We start from the raw sequence: 14629 nt of genomic DNA on the forward strand, positions 1-14629 counted from the left end.
AGGAGGCGGAGACCGACAGGGGACAACAGGAAAACACAGGAGAGAGAAAGGGCAAAAACTAACTCACAGTGATTCACTCACCGTGAACAAAACCATTAGCTTCTAATGTCTTCCCCTCTGACCAACAAGGATGTGACTTATGTTGCAGCTTAGCTCACTAATGGACCAAGGTGCCAATCCGTTAAACTGTTATACTCTACAATAACTCTAATAGAAGCAATTCTCCTGCATAATGAGTTCTTTTCTTTTTATCGTTTACATATATTTTGTTGTTAATACTTTAACATATATTTAACGTAAAGGATTAGAGGAATTTTTGTTTTGAGGAAATACTTTTACTGTGTGTTATCAATACTTGTACTTAAGTGAAGGTTCGTTCACCAGCGTTGTCTCAATACTTCCAGACTTCGATACACAGTTGCAGTCAACCCCAAGTTCTGGTTCTGAAGACATGAATCCTTACACACAGGTAAGAAATATATATTGTCATTTTGAAATAAGAATCAAAACAGAAGGGTTCAGTAGGTTTTAGCAAATGTAACTCAAACAGGGGGAAAAAGTGCATTTGTTGGGGACTATTTTCAGCGATGGATTAATCCACATTTTCTCTAATGAGTGTTTACGGCAAAAGAACAGTGAATGTAAGTCAAAATAAACAGTGTGTGTGTGTGTTCATGGTAATGAAAGAGTCTCACACATGTTTTTAACAGTTTTTGGACAACACAGGAATTTCACATGCATTCACATTTAACATTTTAGTCCTATTGTACTTGTTCCGACGCAGACGCTGTCGAGGCTGACTGCAATAATCGTATGGCCTCTGTACTAGTAAAAAAAAAGAGAAAATTTAATTCCGATTTGGAGGTGAAACGTTTCAATATTTCAGTTTTTCTTCATCCGAACTGGGTTCTGTAGCTCCTCAATCTAGACACAGTTCATCATGGTATGAGCTACATAAACAACAGCAATGTGTCCAATGTCAGATTCAGTTGATGGTCCCTGTGGAATTTGGTTGTTGCAGTACAAGCAGAAGAAAGACAGAGCAAAGAAACATGTTGCCCTTTGTTGATAATGATGAGTGAATGATGCGGGCTCTGAGTTTATGTATAGTAAGATGTATCACCCTTTAGGTTACATCATAATGTAACGTGTGATGGAGTTATTGTTGTTTTTATCAGGGGTGATTTCTTTTAAAACAAAATACCATGTGAAGCTGCATCATCTGCCCATGACCTCTATGCTGACAGTGTCAGCACAGTGATGTTGTAATTCTGCCCTTTAGGTATGGTGCCCCCATCAGGCTGACCAGCGTTACTGTTGAAATGCCGTAACACATCATCTTCGTCCCTCCAGTGAGCCAATAATTTGGTGTCTGCAGACTTCAGTTCCTTCAGTTATGGGATACGTATTCTTTAATCAGAAGAAGTACCACAGTTTAAAATTCCACTATTATAGGTAATGGATTTTAATTTAAAACCACAGAAGTGTTATGTCATCAAACTGACATTTCAAAAAACAAAATGACATTTCAGAAAAGACGATGACATTTCAGTTTATGGAACAGATGGGAAAATTCACTTCTTGTTTGTAACTGGAGAGAACCCGAGTTCCAGGCAAAGTCATTTCCTGTTCTTGTTGTGTAGTACTCTCAGCAGTGTCCTTCAAAATATTCTAATTGTTATGTTTTTCAACATATCATGACATTAAAATTGAATTAGTAGAGAAATGGAATTTAACGTGAACAGAAGGAATAGACTTTGGTGCTTAGAGTCCGGCAGGAAGTGGATCACTATGGAAAGCGGTCCATATGGTTAAGGTCCTTCCGATTAGAGGAAACTTCCCCCGGAGCCTAGACAGTGGTGGTGGTGATGAGGGATGGAGTTCGAGGATGGGAACGTCATCATGACAGGGAAACTTCTGATTGGATGGTTTGATTGGAGATGGTCAGGTATCCACGGTTGAGGTGGTGAAGGGGTGGAGGTGGGTCATGGACAGCTGAAAGACAGAAGAGAGAGAGAGAGAGAGTGCTTTTGACAGTTTGACAGCTTACAACTGATTGGTTAAAGGCCAGCGTGCCAGGTTGTGATTGGATGACAAGCATGAACCGGTGGAGATAAGAATTGGCAGGAAATGGTGATTGTGACTTAGAAACCATTCACAAGGAGGTAGTCTAGTATCTGTGTCTGAGCAAGTGCAATAGGAATAAAATGTTGTAAATTCCTAAACATATCTGTGAGGAACTGAACAGCTATTGTTACTCAGGGACATCAGTGAAAGGCTGAGCTCTAATGGAGCCATGTACGTGAAAGCATGTAAATGCATTGAGACTTATACAATTCAAGGCCAAAAGATTGTTTAAGGTGTTAACGTACGTGCAATTAAAATATGTCTCTATATGGACTCTTTCATTGAAGGATAGTGGTCGTATTTTATATTCATAACATCTTAACCCTTTGTTTGATTAGACTAACAAGTAATGGTGTATCCAAGGCCTGATATATATTGTTAATCTGTGCCACAGAGCTACTGTGTTTGTCAAAAACATGAGTAAGACTTACTATTACTATGAACACACACACACTGTAGTTTATTTTGACTCAGCAGAGCAAATGTGGATTAATCCATCGCTGAAAACAGTCCCCAACAAATGCACAGACGATTTATATTTCTCAGCTGTTTGTAAGGATTTATGTCTTCAGAACCAGAACTTGGGGTTGAGTCCCACAGTCTATCAAAGTCTTGACTATTAAGAGGAAGGTAAAAGAAATTAAACCTTCACAAAGTTTCAATAACACACTGTAAAATATTTTGTTAAAACTGAAAAAAAATCCATCATTGAACATTTGTATGTTTCATTGTATTTATTTATTTTTGTTGTGCACTACTCTCAGTAGTATCCTTGCACAGATTGTAAACCAAGTTTGAAAGGATTGAGGAGGACATTAAAATCACTGGGAATGTTTTAACAAAGGTCATTCATATGATGTAATTCTTGATTTGCTTTCAACATATGATATTGAAATGTCCCATGAAAGAATGAAAGTATTACCGCAACACAACCTGTTGTCAAATTAATATATTCTACAGTGGCCCTGAGAGCTCAATGCACTGCACCTTAAGAAAACACATGCAAATACACTGCAAATTCAGGAAACATCATCAATTTGACAACACATGCGCTGCAGATACACACAACACAGCGGAAGTGTGTCCAGGGGACACAAATAAGTGATGAACCTGGCTGGGACTTGTTGTTCATTGCCTAATTGTGACTTTAAAAGTGTAAAATGATAAAAGCGTTGAATAACAACCAGCCGGGTTCATCACTTTTTTCTTTTTAAGATATTCGTTGCCTTGATTCCAATAGTGAGAGAGAGAGTGAGAGAGAGACAGGAAAGTCAGTGAGAGAGATGTATGGTACAGCTTTTGTTCTGCATTCTTTCTCCACCAAAGAACTGATGAAGAATTAAACCAAAAATACTAAAGAAAAAAATTTTTATTCCACTGCATCAGATTCATTTAGTCCATTTGGTCCTGATGATAAAGCCTCAGGTTCTCATCACCGCTGTATTTGGATGTTTTCCCTTGCAATGGACTGAGGGGAAAAACCTCCCTGCATGGCGTATCCATCCCTGGCAGTCCTCTGCACCAATTGCCAGGCAACCGGCATTCATTGCCTCCAGGAGGGACATCTGATCATATGGCTGGTGATCATATACCTTCCATCTCCAAGCAGAGAGGAATTCCTCACCTGGGTTCAGAAAAGGAGAATATGCAGGGCACACAGTCATGGCAGCTGTCAGCAAGACTCTCTTTTCAGGTGGAACCAGTCTTTCATTCAGTGGATCAAAGAATGTGATGGTGTATTGTATGGGCATATAGCTGGTATGTGACAAAGGACACCATCATTGGAGATGGCAGCACACATGGTGATGTTAGCGTCCCTCTGACCTGTAACTGTAACAGTGATGTTCCTTTCATGTCTCTTCACTTTAGAGAGCTTGAAGCAGCTTCCTCCACATTAATGTGATGTTTCCCTTCAGCTTCAAGCTCCATTATTCTCTGAGGAAAAAGCAAATTAATAAAGTAAATTATTCCAGTTATTCAAGAGCCTTGCCTAGTTCACAATGTCAGAGTTTCTTTGGAATAAAAAGTCTTTGCAGCTGTTTCAATCATTCAGACATGGTTTCTTTGAGGACTCAGTCAATATGAAGCAAACTCACTATGTTGATATTTCTAAATGCTCCCTGATCTGCAAGTACGCTGCCTGGATTTCATTCAGCCTGATCGCATTGTTTGCCACAACCATATCTACGACAGCAGCCTGATCTGCCAGCAAGGCAGTACAGTAAAGCTGAAATACACAGTAACATTGTGACTTTCTCATTCTGAAAAATTCTGACAATAGATGCTATAGTGCAAATACACAGAAATGGGGTGGACCTTTTGTCCAGCCTCTCTAAAGAACAAGCCATGATTGATGTCATGCTTAGAATGGCCAGATTATTATCTGGATCCGCACCAAATTGTACAAGCTCATAGAGCTCCAAACCATAAATATGTCTGGTTTTTGCTTCAATATCCATGAATTATTTTCTGAGAAATTGAGTAAACTGTCCAAAAATGCCCCATCTTGCAGTGTTAAGGAAATTGATTTTTAGAAATTCTTGGATCTGCACCAAAATTTAATTCTTTGATTCTTCTCAGGCCCATCCCCCATCCCTCCACTAAGTATGCTACAAATTGTTACAGTACCTTTTTCATAATCCTGCTGACAAACAAACAAAAATCAAAACTATAACCTCCTTGGTGTAGGTAAATAATTGTTGCCTATATTTCATTTGAAAGTCAAGGACTTCGCAGCTTTTCTCCTCTTCTTGTCATTCCGTGTTTTTGGCCCCTTTGGTTCATGCTTGCAGATAGCAATACAAAGGTCGCATCTTTTATAGATGAATGAGGACTGATTGCTGAGTGAAGAGTTTCACACAGGTGCATTAGAGATTCATAATTACACAGTCATTTCTCTCAGCTGTGAATACATGTTTTCCTTAGTTCTGCCATCCTATAGAGTTTTGGATCTTTCTATTATATGTTCACTGTTTTGAAAATGGATGTAAAAATGTGTGAAACCAAGGAAAACATGTTAATACATTTGTAAGAGAATACTTCTGTGCTGAGAAAGTGATAATGAAGATCAAGAGGATCAAAGTTTCATTTAGTGCGTCTTTGCAGTCGAGAAAAACAAATTTTTAAAGTGTTAATTAGGATGTTTTTTTTAATTACATGCAAAAACTTTGAGTTCTCCACGTGTTCTAATGCTACCATTAGAACTTGTAAAAACATAAATCCGTATATATACTGTATATATAATCATAGCATCAAGTGTGGCATTGCTTGTATACAGCCGTTCTACGAGCACCATATTAGTGAACAGTAGCTAATAAGCAACAACAGACTATGATTTGTTTGTTTATATCATCATTTATTTTGCTACGTCAACACAAATAGTTTCGCAACTAGACTGGTACTGGAGGTGTGCGCTGAAGTATCCGGGTTTCTGTCCTTCCCTTTCATCATTTAATTCATTCAGTTCAATTTCCAATTAATTAATCAATTTAATAATGAAATATACAATTAAGTTTGGCCAACCTACACACTGTTCTTTAAGTTGCAAAGGCAAAAGTAGTCATCATGCCGAATGTCTCCTTTCAGAGCTTTACATCACCAGTAGCCTATTAATGGAAAAAATTTTGACCTGCTATGGAAGGATGACACATGTGTCGCTAATAACACTAATGAGGCCTCTGTTCTATTTAAGCCCTGGCACTGTGACAGTGTGTACCGCACCTAGATCCTGAAACTGAAGCAGCCAAATGAAATTGATCATTCATTTTATTACATACACCTGTGCTTTGTGTAGTGTAACCTGTCAACTTAAGCACTTTTGTTAAAAGTCACTCGTTTTGTGACATTTTCACTCAGAATGTCAGATATCATAAAGTCAAATTTTGAGCATATCTTTGAAAAGATATGCTCCGCTCACTATCTGTTTTCTTTTCCTCGTTAGGAAATGTTAGGTCCATCCAACGTAAAAGCCACACACAGAAAAATCAACACTGTTAAACTGTCCTGCACTGTTGTTTGCATAGCGTGACCTTTGTCATGTCGGTGATACTGAAGGTGATGCTGTTCTAAAACGCAGCTTAGACATGTGGTATTTGACAAGTCAGAGTTAGGATGTTACATTTGAGTTAGACATGTTGACCTTTAATATCAGCTTCCCCTTTGGGTTGTTCAGTTATTAAACACTGGAGCACAAACTCAGATCAGTGCCGTCTCAGATATCAGCTGATTGTTTCTGAGACTGCACATCATTTGGAAAGGCACACACCTGTCTATACAACGTGTCACAGCTGACGGTGCATGTCAGAGCAAAAACAAAGCCATGAGGTGGAAGAAACCTGCCTGCAGAGCACAGAGACAGGAGTGTCAAGGCACGGGTCTGGCAAAAGCTACAAAAACTTTCTGCTGCATTGAAGGTTCACAAGAGTATAGTGGCCTCCATAATTATTACATCGCAGAAAGTTTGGAACAACCAGGACTCTTCCTAGAGCAAAACTGAGCAATTGATAAATCTCAAGACCAATGAAGTCAGACAGTTCTGCACCTTGCTGTACAACTTTTTACGTTACAGTACACTGTACACTGAATATTCAGTATAAATTAGAGATGCCAAAATGGTCGAATCTTTAATCTCTATTTATTCTATTTTATTCTGTTTTATATAGCTGTAGCGACGTAGGAACCACAAGAACTGTGACTGTTCACTTGTGTTTTTCTGATGACAGGGGAGACTGTTGAGAGTGAGGACAACATGGAGGTAGTTGAAGAGAGTCTTCTCCTCTTCAGTAACACACATTTAGCAAAAGCATCACACTGCAGACCTCCTGTTCACAGTAATCACTGCTCTGTGTGAATGTAGACGCAGCGACCGAACACGAGAACTCGAAATAGAGTTATAAGTTACCTGGACGTAACTTCAGTTCTATGAGTATATGTGTAATCCATCTTAAATTCCAATCAAGTACAGTGCTTACTATATTTTGATCAGAAACCACTAAGTACAGTTTGTGGTAATCTGATAAACCATTTCGAAAAAATGCAACATGTGAGCACACAATAAACAAAAATATTAAAGGTGATAGAAATAGATTTTGACTCAGGGCCTCTGTGTGAGACAGTTCCGCTACATCATGCAATGAGAGAGCGCTGCAGGGATTATTTTATTTTTGTAGGCTAACCCGGAAGTGAGCATCACCCTGGTTCCCTCAACAAAAAGCCAATGGGATTTTTACATTGGCTTTTTGATTATTGCAAAAAAAAAAAGAAGCTCTGTGACAAACAAAAGTTTATGATACTTACAAGTTGTGTTCAGCAGGAAGATTTTCACAAATGAATATCACCTGAATACAATCGCCAGCAGCCAACTACACCGCGGTCACATGACTTCAGCGTCACCACCACTGAGTTTCCAACTTGTTATTAGGCTTAGCATGCTCACCTCTTCAATAACGGTTCATTTCTTTGCAGATTTTATACTTAAAACTTTGTCCTGATGAACAAGCCTTAATGACGCTTAAAGCACTTGGGCTTATATTAGGCACTGCTGCTGCAGTAAGTCCTGATTAATGACTGACTGCTCACTTAATCAGTGCATCATTATTTAATCATGTGTGTTTAGCTTATCTCTGTATTGAGAAGGCTGAGCCCTTGTTATGGTTTCATCAAGCACTGATTAACTTTGTATGCCACCACACTCTTACTTAGGTAGAAAAAACAAGTGAAGTATCTGAATGCTAAGTTAGTGTTAACTGATTCCTATCTGTTCATGCAGATGTGCAGTCTCACTGTCTCTAATGACTGCTTTAAATAATGAAATTTGAATATGTAACACCATGTCTAAACACACCCTGGGAGTTCAGATAAATAGAGAAGATTGGCAATGCCACATTTCATAAAATTATTTCTTCAACAGAACAATTATGAGGTAAAAACAAGCGACAAATGCATCAGAAAAACTGCATTAGATCATACGGACATTATTTTATATTTTATGTAATTCAGTACATTTGGAAACATTCAGGAGTTTTTCAAACGTAGCTGTTTTAGGAACCTCAGGCTTCATTTTATTATTTCTCAATCTTCGTTGAATCTCAGGTGAGAGAGAGAGAGAGAGAGAGAGAGAGAGAGAGAGAGAGAGAGAGCGAGCAATGGGTGGGGGGTGCATTAGTCTCAGTCCAGCAGCTCCTGTATCAGAAGTTGCAGCAATGGGAAATGGACGGGATGAGATTTTAATGTGCTCACCTCAACCGACTGTGTGTGTGCGGACAGTCTGCGTCTGATATGGGTTCGGACTGCGAAAGTTACTACAGCCAAGAAAACGTGTACGTGCTGGGCTTCACGTGTCCGAGAGCAGAAAATGACACTGCCGCACTTTTCTGCTGCGGGTTCAGTGACTTGAAGTACTGTTGTGATGACCCCAACAGCTTCTTCCCCTACGAATATGGATACATGTGGTGGTTAAGGTAAGGAGCGGCTAATAAAAGCAGTGAAATTAACGTGTTGCACAGATTTTTTTTTAATGCCAACCATTGGTGTCAGAGATGTGTGGTGGAGAGTGAAGGCTACTCGCAACTTCTCATTATGCAGAATAAAATCTCCAGAGCGCGATGTGCAACAGCAGGCATGATTTCAGATAGACAGATGTTCAGCTCAAAACTGGAGATCACATTCAGTAGGTGTACTTTTTAGCAATAGGACCTGTAAGGTTAAAATAAAAATATATACGTATGACCTGAGTAGCACGCAATTTACTGTTTATGTCAGTGGTTAATGGCGTTTTTGCAGCGTGTCCCTGTTTGGGTCTAATCAGGCTACATGTCAGTCATAGCCCAGAAACTGGAGTTTAATTAGGGAGACTTTTGATTTAGAACATTCAGACAAATCTTGAATCAATATGTGCGGAATTCAGAGAGGAATTTTATGTTGTATTTCATGCTTTAATAGCAGCATTGTCAAATGTGCAGGTGGAAATTATTAAGATTTTCCACAAACATACAAACAAATAAAGAATGAGAATGGCACCAGAAATGATAGCAGAAATAGTGTATTTTACAAAGGCATCAACAATTAAAAAACCTGTATGTATTTTTGAGTAATTACATCAAGGCCAATAACCAATTTGCCTCAAAATTGAGTGTTGGCTCTGATCTGGTCTGGCTCAACTGTGGAAAAGCTTTGGCTGTTAATGAAAAAAGCTTGGATTTGGGCTCTTTATGTGCCCTTCTCAAAGGCACCTCAACCTCAGTGGTATGGCCACTCTTGCTGGAGCATGAATCTACATGAATGCTCCTGGAGCAATTGAAAGTCACTTTGCCCTATATTTTATATAATAATTCAGTTTCTCTACATGCATCAACCTCCATTTATTTGCTGCCTTATTTTTTTTTAATTTCAATATTTGACTTTCCTCACTTTCCCTTTAGCTGTATATGTCATCCATATTGTTGTGTTTCTATATCTCCATGTTTGAGGCAGCGTATGCCTGGTGTTTTTGCATCTTTTTTTCTTTTATTATGTGTAATAAGAATCCCACTGAAACACACTCTTCAGGTTTGAATGCAGAACATGTCACTCATGCTGCTGCAGATTTGAAGCACACCAGAAACAAAGGATGGTAAACATATTTTTAACATCTCATCCTTTGAGAGTACAGGAAGTATCAGTGTGTAGGTGCTCTTTAATTAGGAGTGAAATATCAGGGGAATCTGATTTTAAACCATTAACCATAAAGAACACACAAACAACAAACCATACGTGTGAATCAGAGAGTTTAAAAAAAAAGCTCCTTTACTTAATATTACGCAATATGCAATACATTCTTTCCATCTAAATATTCCAGACTAGGTTTATTTCCACTTACCAATTATTAGTTTAATCAGATTAACAGTAAACACATATCAGCACACTGTAATATTTGAATATTTGAATACATTGAAAAATTACCTTGCGAATCTACTTCTGCACACAGTAAAAACAGCAGAAATCGTTTACAGTATATATATTCTGTTAATTTAGTACAGAATTGCCTTACACAAGCTTTAACATTAATCTTTTTCCAATTCAAAGAAATAAAATAGTTTGCAGAACTACTACAAAAAGCAGATATTGTCTATCCTCTGAGTCTCACTAAACTTGCTATTTTCCCCACTGGACTGCAAACTGATTGTTGCTGTCTTGGTCTTTATACGGTGTCCATGATGGTTGAAGCGGCCGCAAACAGTATATCAGCTGGTTAATTTCTTTCAAGTTCGTCTGTTTTGTCGTCTCGTATTTGATATTTCAGATGGCTTCTTTGGAGGGGTGACTTACTTGATTTTTGGTATCACCATTACTATTTCCTTGAGGATTTCCCATCTCTGCTGGATACTTGCTGTTATATCTGCTGCTTTCTCATTGTTGTGATCTTAGTGGATTCTTCAGTTCCAGTTCTGTTATTCTTGTTTTGAGTTTTTTGTCTCAGGCATTAAGGATGCATAAAAACTTACTCACAACTTGTTCCATCCATGTTTAAACTATTCAAACTATTTTGATTTGATAAGGTAATTGGGCATAGGCGTGGTACGGCTCTATAGCTCCCAGAATTACTTTTGGCATGGTTAGCAGGTGCTAGGGGTACTTACAACTCAGAAGTGGTGAAACTTGATATCTGATATTTAAATAACTTGATATTTTGCTATTTTAGCTAGCCTCGCTCGTCCACAGATTGTTTTGTACATACACAAACCAAGACGTAAAGCTATTGCTGTTTTATGATAAGCTAGGATATTTCTCAATTTGCACTGAAGAACAAGATTTTCTACAAAAATTTCAACAAAAAAAAAAAAGACCAATAGTCATTATGGACCACAACATCCAGGTTTACAATTAGTTTAAATTTTCCTTTTTAAAAAAAATAGATAAATAAAAATAAATAAATAAAGGAAACACATTTATAAACTTTAAACAATACCAACATTTCAAACTGATGCAGATGGATGCATCATCTGCTCTATTTCCTTTCTATTGAATAGTATTCTGAGAGGATATGTAAGGTGATGCTCCCTCTGCATCTTTGTTCTGTGTCTTCTAGTCTTGGAGCTCTGGTGGGTCTCTCTGTAGCAGCTGTGGTTCTTCTTGCCTTCATCATCACTGTGTGTGTCCTCTGCTACCTCTTCATCACCACCAAACCCAAAGGTCTGGACAATGGGCTGCCGCTCCGAGCACCAGGTACTGACTACATCTAATTCTGTTAACACATCAATAAAATACACTGAATTATTTAGGAGATACCGTGTGACATAAACTGTCTGACCCCAAGATTGTGAATGAAAGAACCTTACTAGACTTTACTCTGATTTGTGAGTTTGTTATTTTCTTATCTTAAAACTGCTCATATATTGAACACTCTTCACATGGTTGATGATCCATCTTTTTTGTGCCTATTCATTTATTTTGACAATAATGACAAAACTATTGAACTATTGGGACTGCCATATAAGTGCAGTGCGACTAGTGTGGCAGGCAAGCTAGGCGCGCTGATCTCTGGTGTCATAGACTGGTCCTAGGAACGTGTAATGTCACCTCTGTGGCGAGGAAGGAGCAGGAGTTGGTGTGGGAGGTGGAGCAGTACCAACTAGATATAGTCGGACTCACATCCATGCACAGTTCTGGATGCTCTGGACTCTCTCCATTGCATTGCTGTTTTGGTTTCCACAACTCCTGAGGGAAATATCTGGCTCATCTGCAGCTAAATGATCCACTATGTGCACCAGCTAGATGCTAACCGTGTCGGTCTGATTTTTGCTGCTGGGCATTTCAAGCTATTTGGCTGAAAACAGCTAGTGGCTGTGTCTGGACACGATGTTGGAGAGAGTGGTGAGGGTGACCAAAATATTAAAGCTGGGGGCTTGAAACCCAAAACAATAAGCTGAAATATGCTGTAATGCTACGTAAAGCTGAGGGGAAGTCACGTGATAGTTCTACATGGGAGTGTCAGAAGTGACACCTTTCTTTTGATCGATTGTTTAAGTCATGCTTTCAAAAAAACGATCTGGCATTTAACATCTTTAAAAAAAAAACATTACATCTGATGGTGTTCTTGCTTTGTTGTGTATCAGGTTCTTTACTCACAAGTTTCTAAGTGGATTTTCTGCCTTACAGGTTCTACACCAAGTCCACAGGGACCAGAGCACAGTCATGCCAGCGCTCTTGCTGGTCCTCAAGGTTTCAGGAAACACTTCCTGAGGGGGAAGCTGGACTGTGACAACCAGCCCCCAGATCCTGACCGACTTTTCCAGCGTTGCTTCATGGCTACTGTGACGTCTATTGACGTCGAGGGTCCAGCGTAGACATGGGGACTATTCGACTTTTTGACCAGTTACTTTTACTTTGATTCCTTTAAGCTGGCTGCCTACCTGTTTTCTGCGATACTATCCTTCTTCTTCAGAAGGCTACAGGTTGGGCTGAATGTAGAATTCCACATCATCGGACCAATCCTAAGAGGAACTGTCATTGTTTCAAAGTTCAAATGTATTAATTGAGAAAAGTTATAAAGTTATACTTTAATGAGTCTTGTATACTGTTTGTTTCTAAATGTGCTTTTGTAACGTGTCTTTTGCAGAGAGTCAGAACAACACAAAACTCTCATTGAAAACTGTTGGATTTTGGTTTGATTGCTCCCACTGTTTTGTTGCCTTATTACAGGCAGCTTGAAGGAAAGTCAACAAAACATTTAAAGACTGTGATTGACAATCAAATATTTTCATGGTGGTATGTCTGCAGTAACGGGTCTTTGGAAAATGATGTTGGCCTCGGTCCAAAATATAGAGTATTGAATACAGATCATTTAAATAAATGGTTTTAATTGGGTTTGAATAGATGAGAAGGGCTGAGTTGTGATACATTTTTTAGAGCCCATTTCCATGCAATTTCCCAAAAGTTTTAGAATGAGAAATTACTTTACTATATTGAATGATGAGTAATGATTGACATCATAGACTCAGAAACCTGAAAAACAAAGAAAAAAAAACATTGTGGCCTGAAGAGCTGTGTCTAAATTTGTGAGGGCATTGAGCTTGCCCACATCCTGATGACCACAAACTCACTTTTTAGATGAAGAACAAATAACAGAAAATGTATGTTATAAATTAGGATCATTTAGGACTTTGACGAAAGGTGTGGGTGTTTCACTACTGAATGCATTATGCAAATTGAAGGCTCAAGCGTCTTTGGAGCTCGACCTGTACTAAAGTCAAGATATCTCCCTCTCTGCTTTTGATCTGTCTCTCCCAAACCCAAGCGTGATACTAACTCTAGATCTCCACTGGATCTCCAGTTGCATCATATCTCTGTCTCATTTCAGATGCCCACTGGAAGTCTTTCCAAAGTAGAGCATCTTCATGCAGCCTGTTCTACAGCAGCCATATTTACAACATAGTTCAGAGTTGTTTTGCCGATATTTTTAGCCTAGAGATTGCAGCATCTGTCAGTCTGTCAGTCTACCAATTTTGAAAGATTTTTACAAAATTTTGTTCAGTCAAGGTCTCCAGAGTGTGAAATTCTTCTGAATGGAAGGAAGGGGTTCACCAGGAGATTCAGATTCAGATGTCTTTGGCAGAAGTATGTATTGAAAGCTTGTTGCATCAAGGAGAAAAGTAGTGCCGGAGTAGTGCCACACCAGTTCCTGAAGAAATCCTCTCTAACAGGGTGTATAAAACTCACAGCAACACATGGTTACATCTCACATTTTTTTGTACCATTTCCAAATAATGCTAGTCTGTGTGAAGACTCTAAACCTGAACATAGTCACCTGTCTTACCTATCTACTGTTACATGTGTCTTGCCTTTTGTTGTACTTCTAGGTCATCCTTGTCTGGAACTGGATTTGGGCAGTTCTCTCTTAATTATGCTTTTCCCTGTATCCTTATCTATAAGATTTTGATCGTCGTGGTTACTGATGTTAGGAATGGGGTCCTCTGGACACTATCACACAGAGGATGAATCCTTCTGACTTGATGGAATGCCATGAGACTTGGTACACATCCTTTTGGTGTGAATTGTTGTCTTTCACCATCATGTGACCTCATGATGGTGAAATCTTTCAAGATTTGTCCCAAAACTTTGGTTTATGACCAGATACCTGCACAAAGTAATCATGCTCCAATCAGCCCCAGCTCTCTTCTTTGTGTGACATAAACAAGAAAAAATAGTCTTGCTATACTTAAATACAGAATCAATAACAATTGACTGCACAGTCAAGTATTTAATTCATGTCAGCTGGCTAGCATTTTATACACACACACAGAAGCTGACAGGAAGCTTACCCAGTTAAAATAAGCTGCATTTAAAGATAATTGAGCAGAAAACAAGAGCAGCGCATGCTGGCAACAGGCTGTCTCTGACACCATGAATGGAGCCACAATGTGACACAGCTGCTTTTAAGAGCATTTAATCAAGAAACTTTTTATGGTCACATTTGTCTTTGAAATGGAGCTATAAAAGTCATTGTGTTTCATCTAATGTGGACATA

General features: G+C 38.7%; 1 protein-coding gene across 1 annotated transcript; it reads left to right on the top strand.

Annotated features, from left to right (window-relative positions):
• Positions 1–8319: 8319 nt before the first annotated feature.
• LOC111671958 (protein shisa-like-2A) lies at positions 8320–14618 on the top strand. Its single transcript, XM_023429212.2, has 3 exons — positions 8320–8585; positions 11192–11328; positions 12262–14618. The coding sequence occupies exons 1-3, from the start codon at positions 8404–8406 to the stop codon at positions 12447–12449; spliced, it is 507 nt and encodes a 168-aa protein (XP_023284980.1). The 5' UTR covers positions 8320–8403; the 3' UTR covers positions 12450–14618.
• Positions 14619–14629: the final 11 nt, after the last annotated feature.

This window comes from Seriola lalandi, unplaced genomic scaffold (assembly GCF_002814215.2).
Source record: "Seriola lalandi dorsalis isolate HSWRI2012SDOR001 ecotype SW California unplaced genomic scaffold, Sedor1 jcf7180002054890, whole genome shotgun sequence".
Taxonomy (NCBI): Eukaryota; Metazoa; Chordata; class Actinopteri; order Carangiformes; family Carangidae; genus Seriola; species Seriola lalandi.

Excerpts from the sequence above, each read along its gene's own strand:
- LOC111671958 (XM_023429212.2), top strand. The coding sequence starts at position 8,404 with ATGGGTTCGGACTGCGAAAGTTACTACAGCCAAGAAAACGTGTACGTG. Across the intron at positions 8,586-11,191 it reads GGATACATGTGGTGGTTAAG|TCTTGGAGCTCTGGTGGGTC; the intron begins GTAAGGAGCGGC and ends TGTGTCTTCTAG. Across the intron at positions 11,329-12,261 it reads GCTGCCGCTCCGAGCACCAG|GTTCTACACCAAGTCCACAG; the intron begins GTACTGACTACA and ends TCTGCCTTACAG.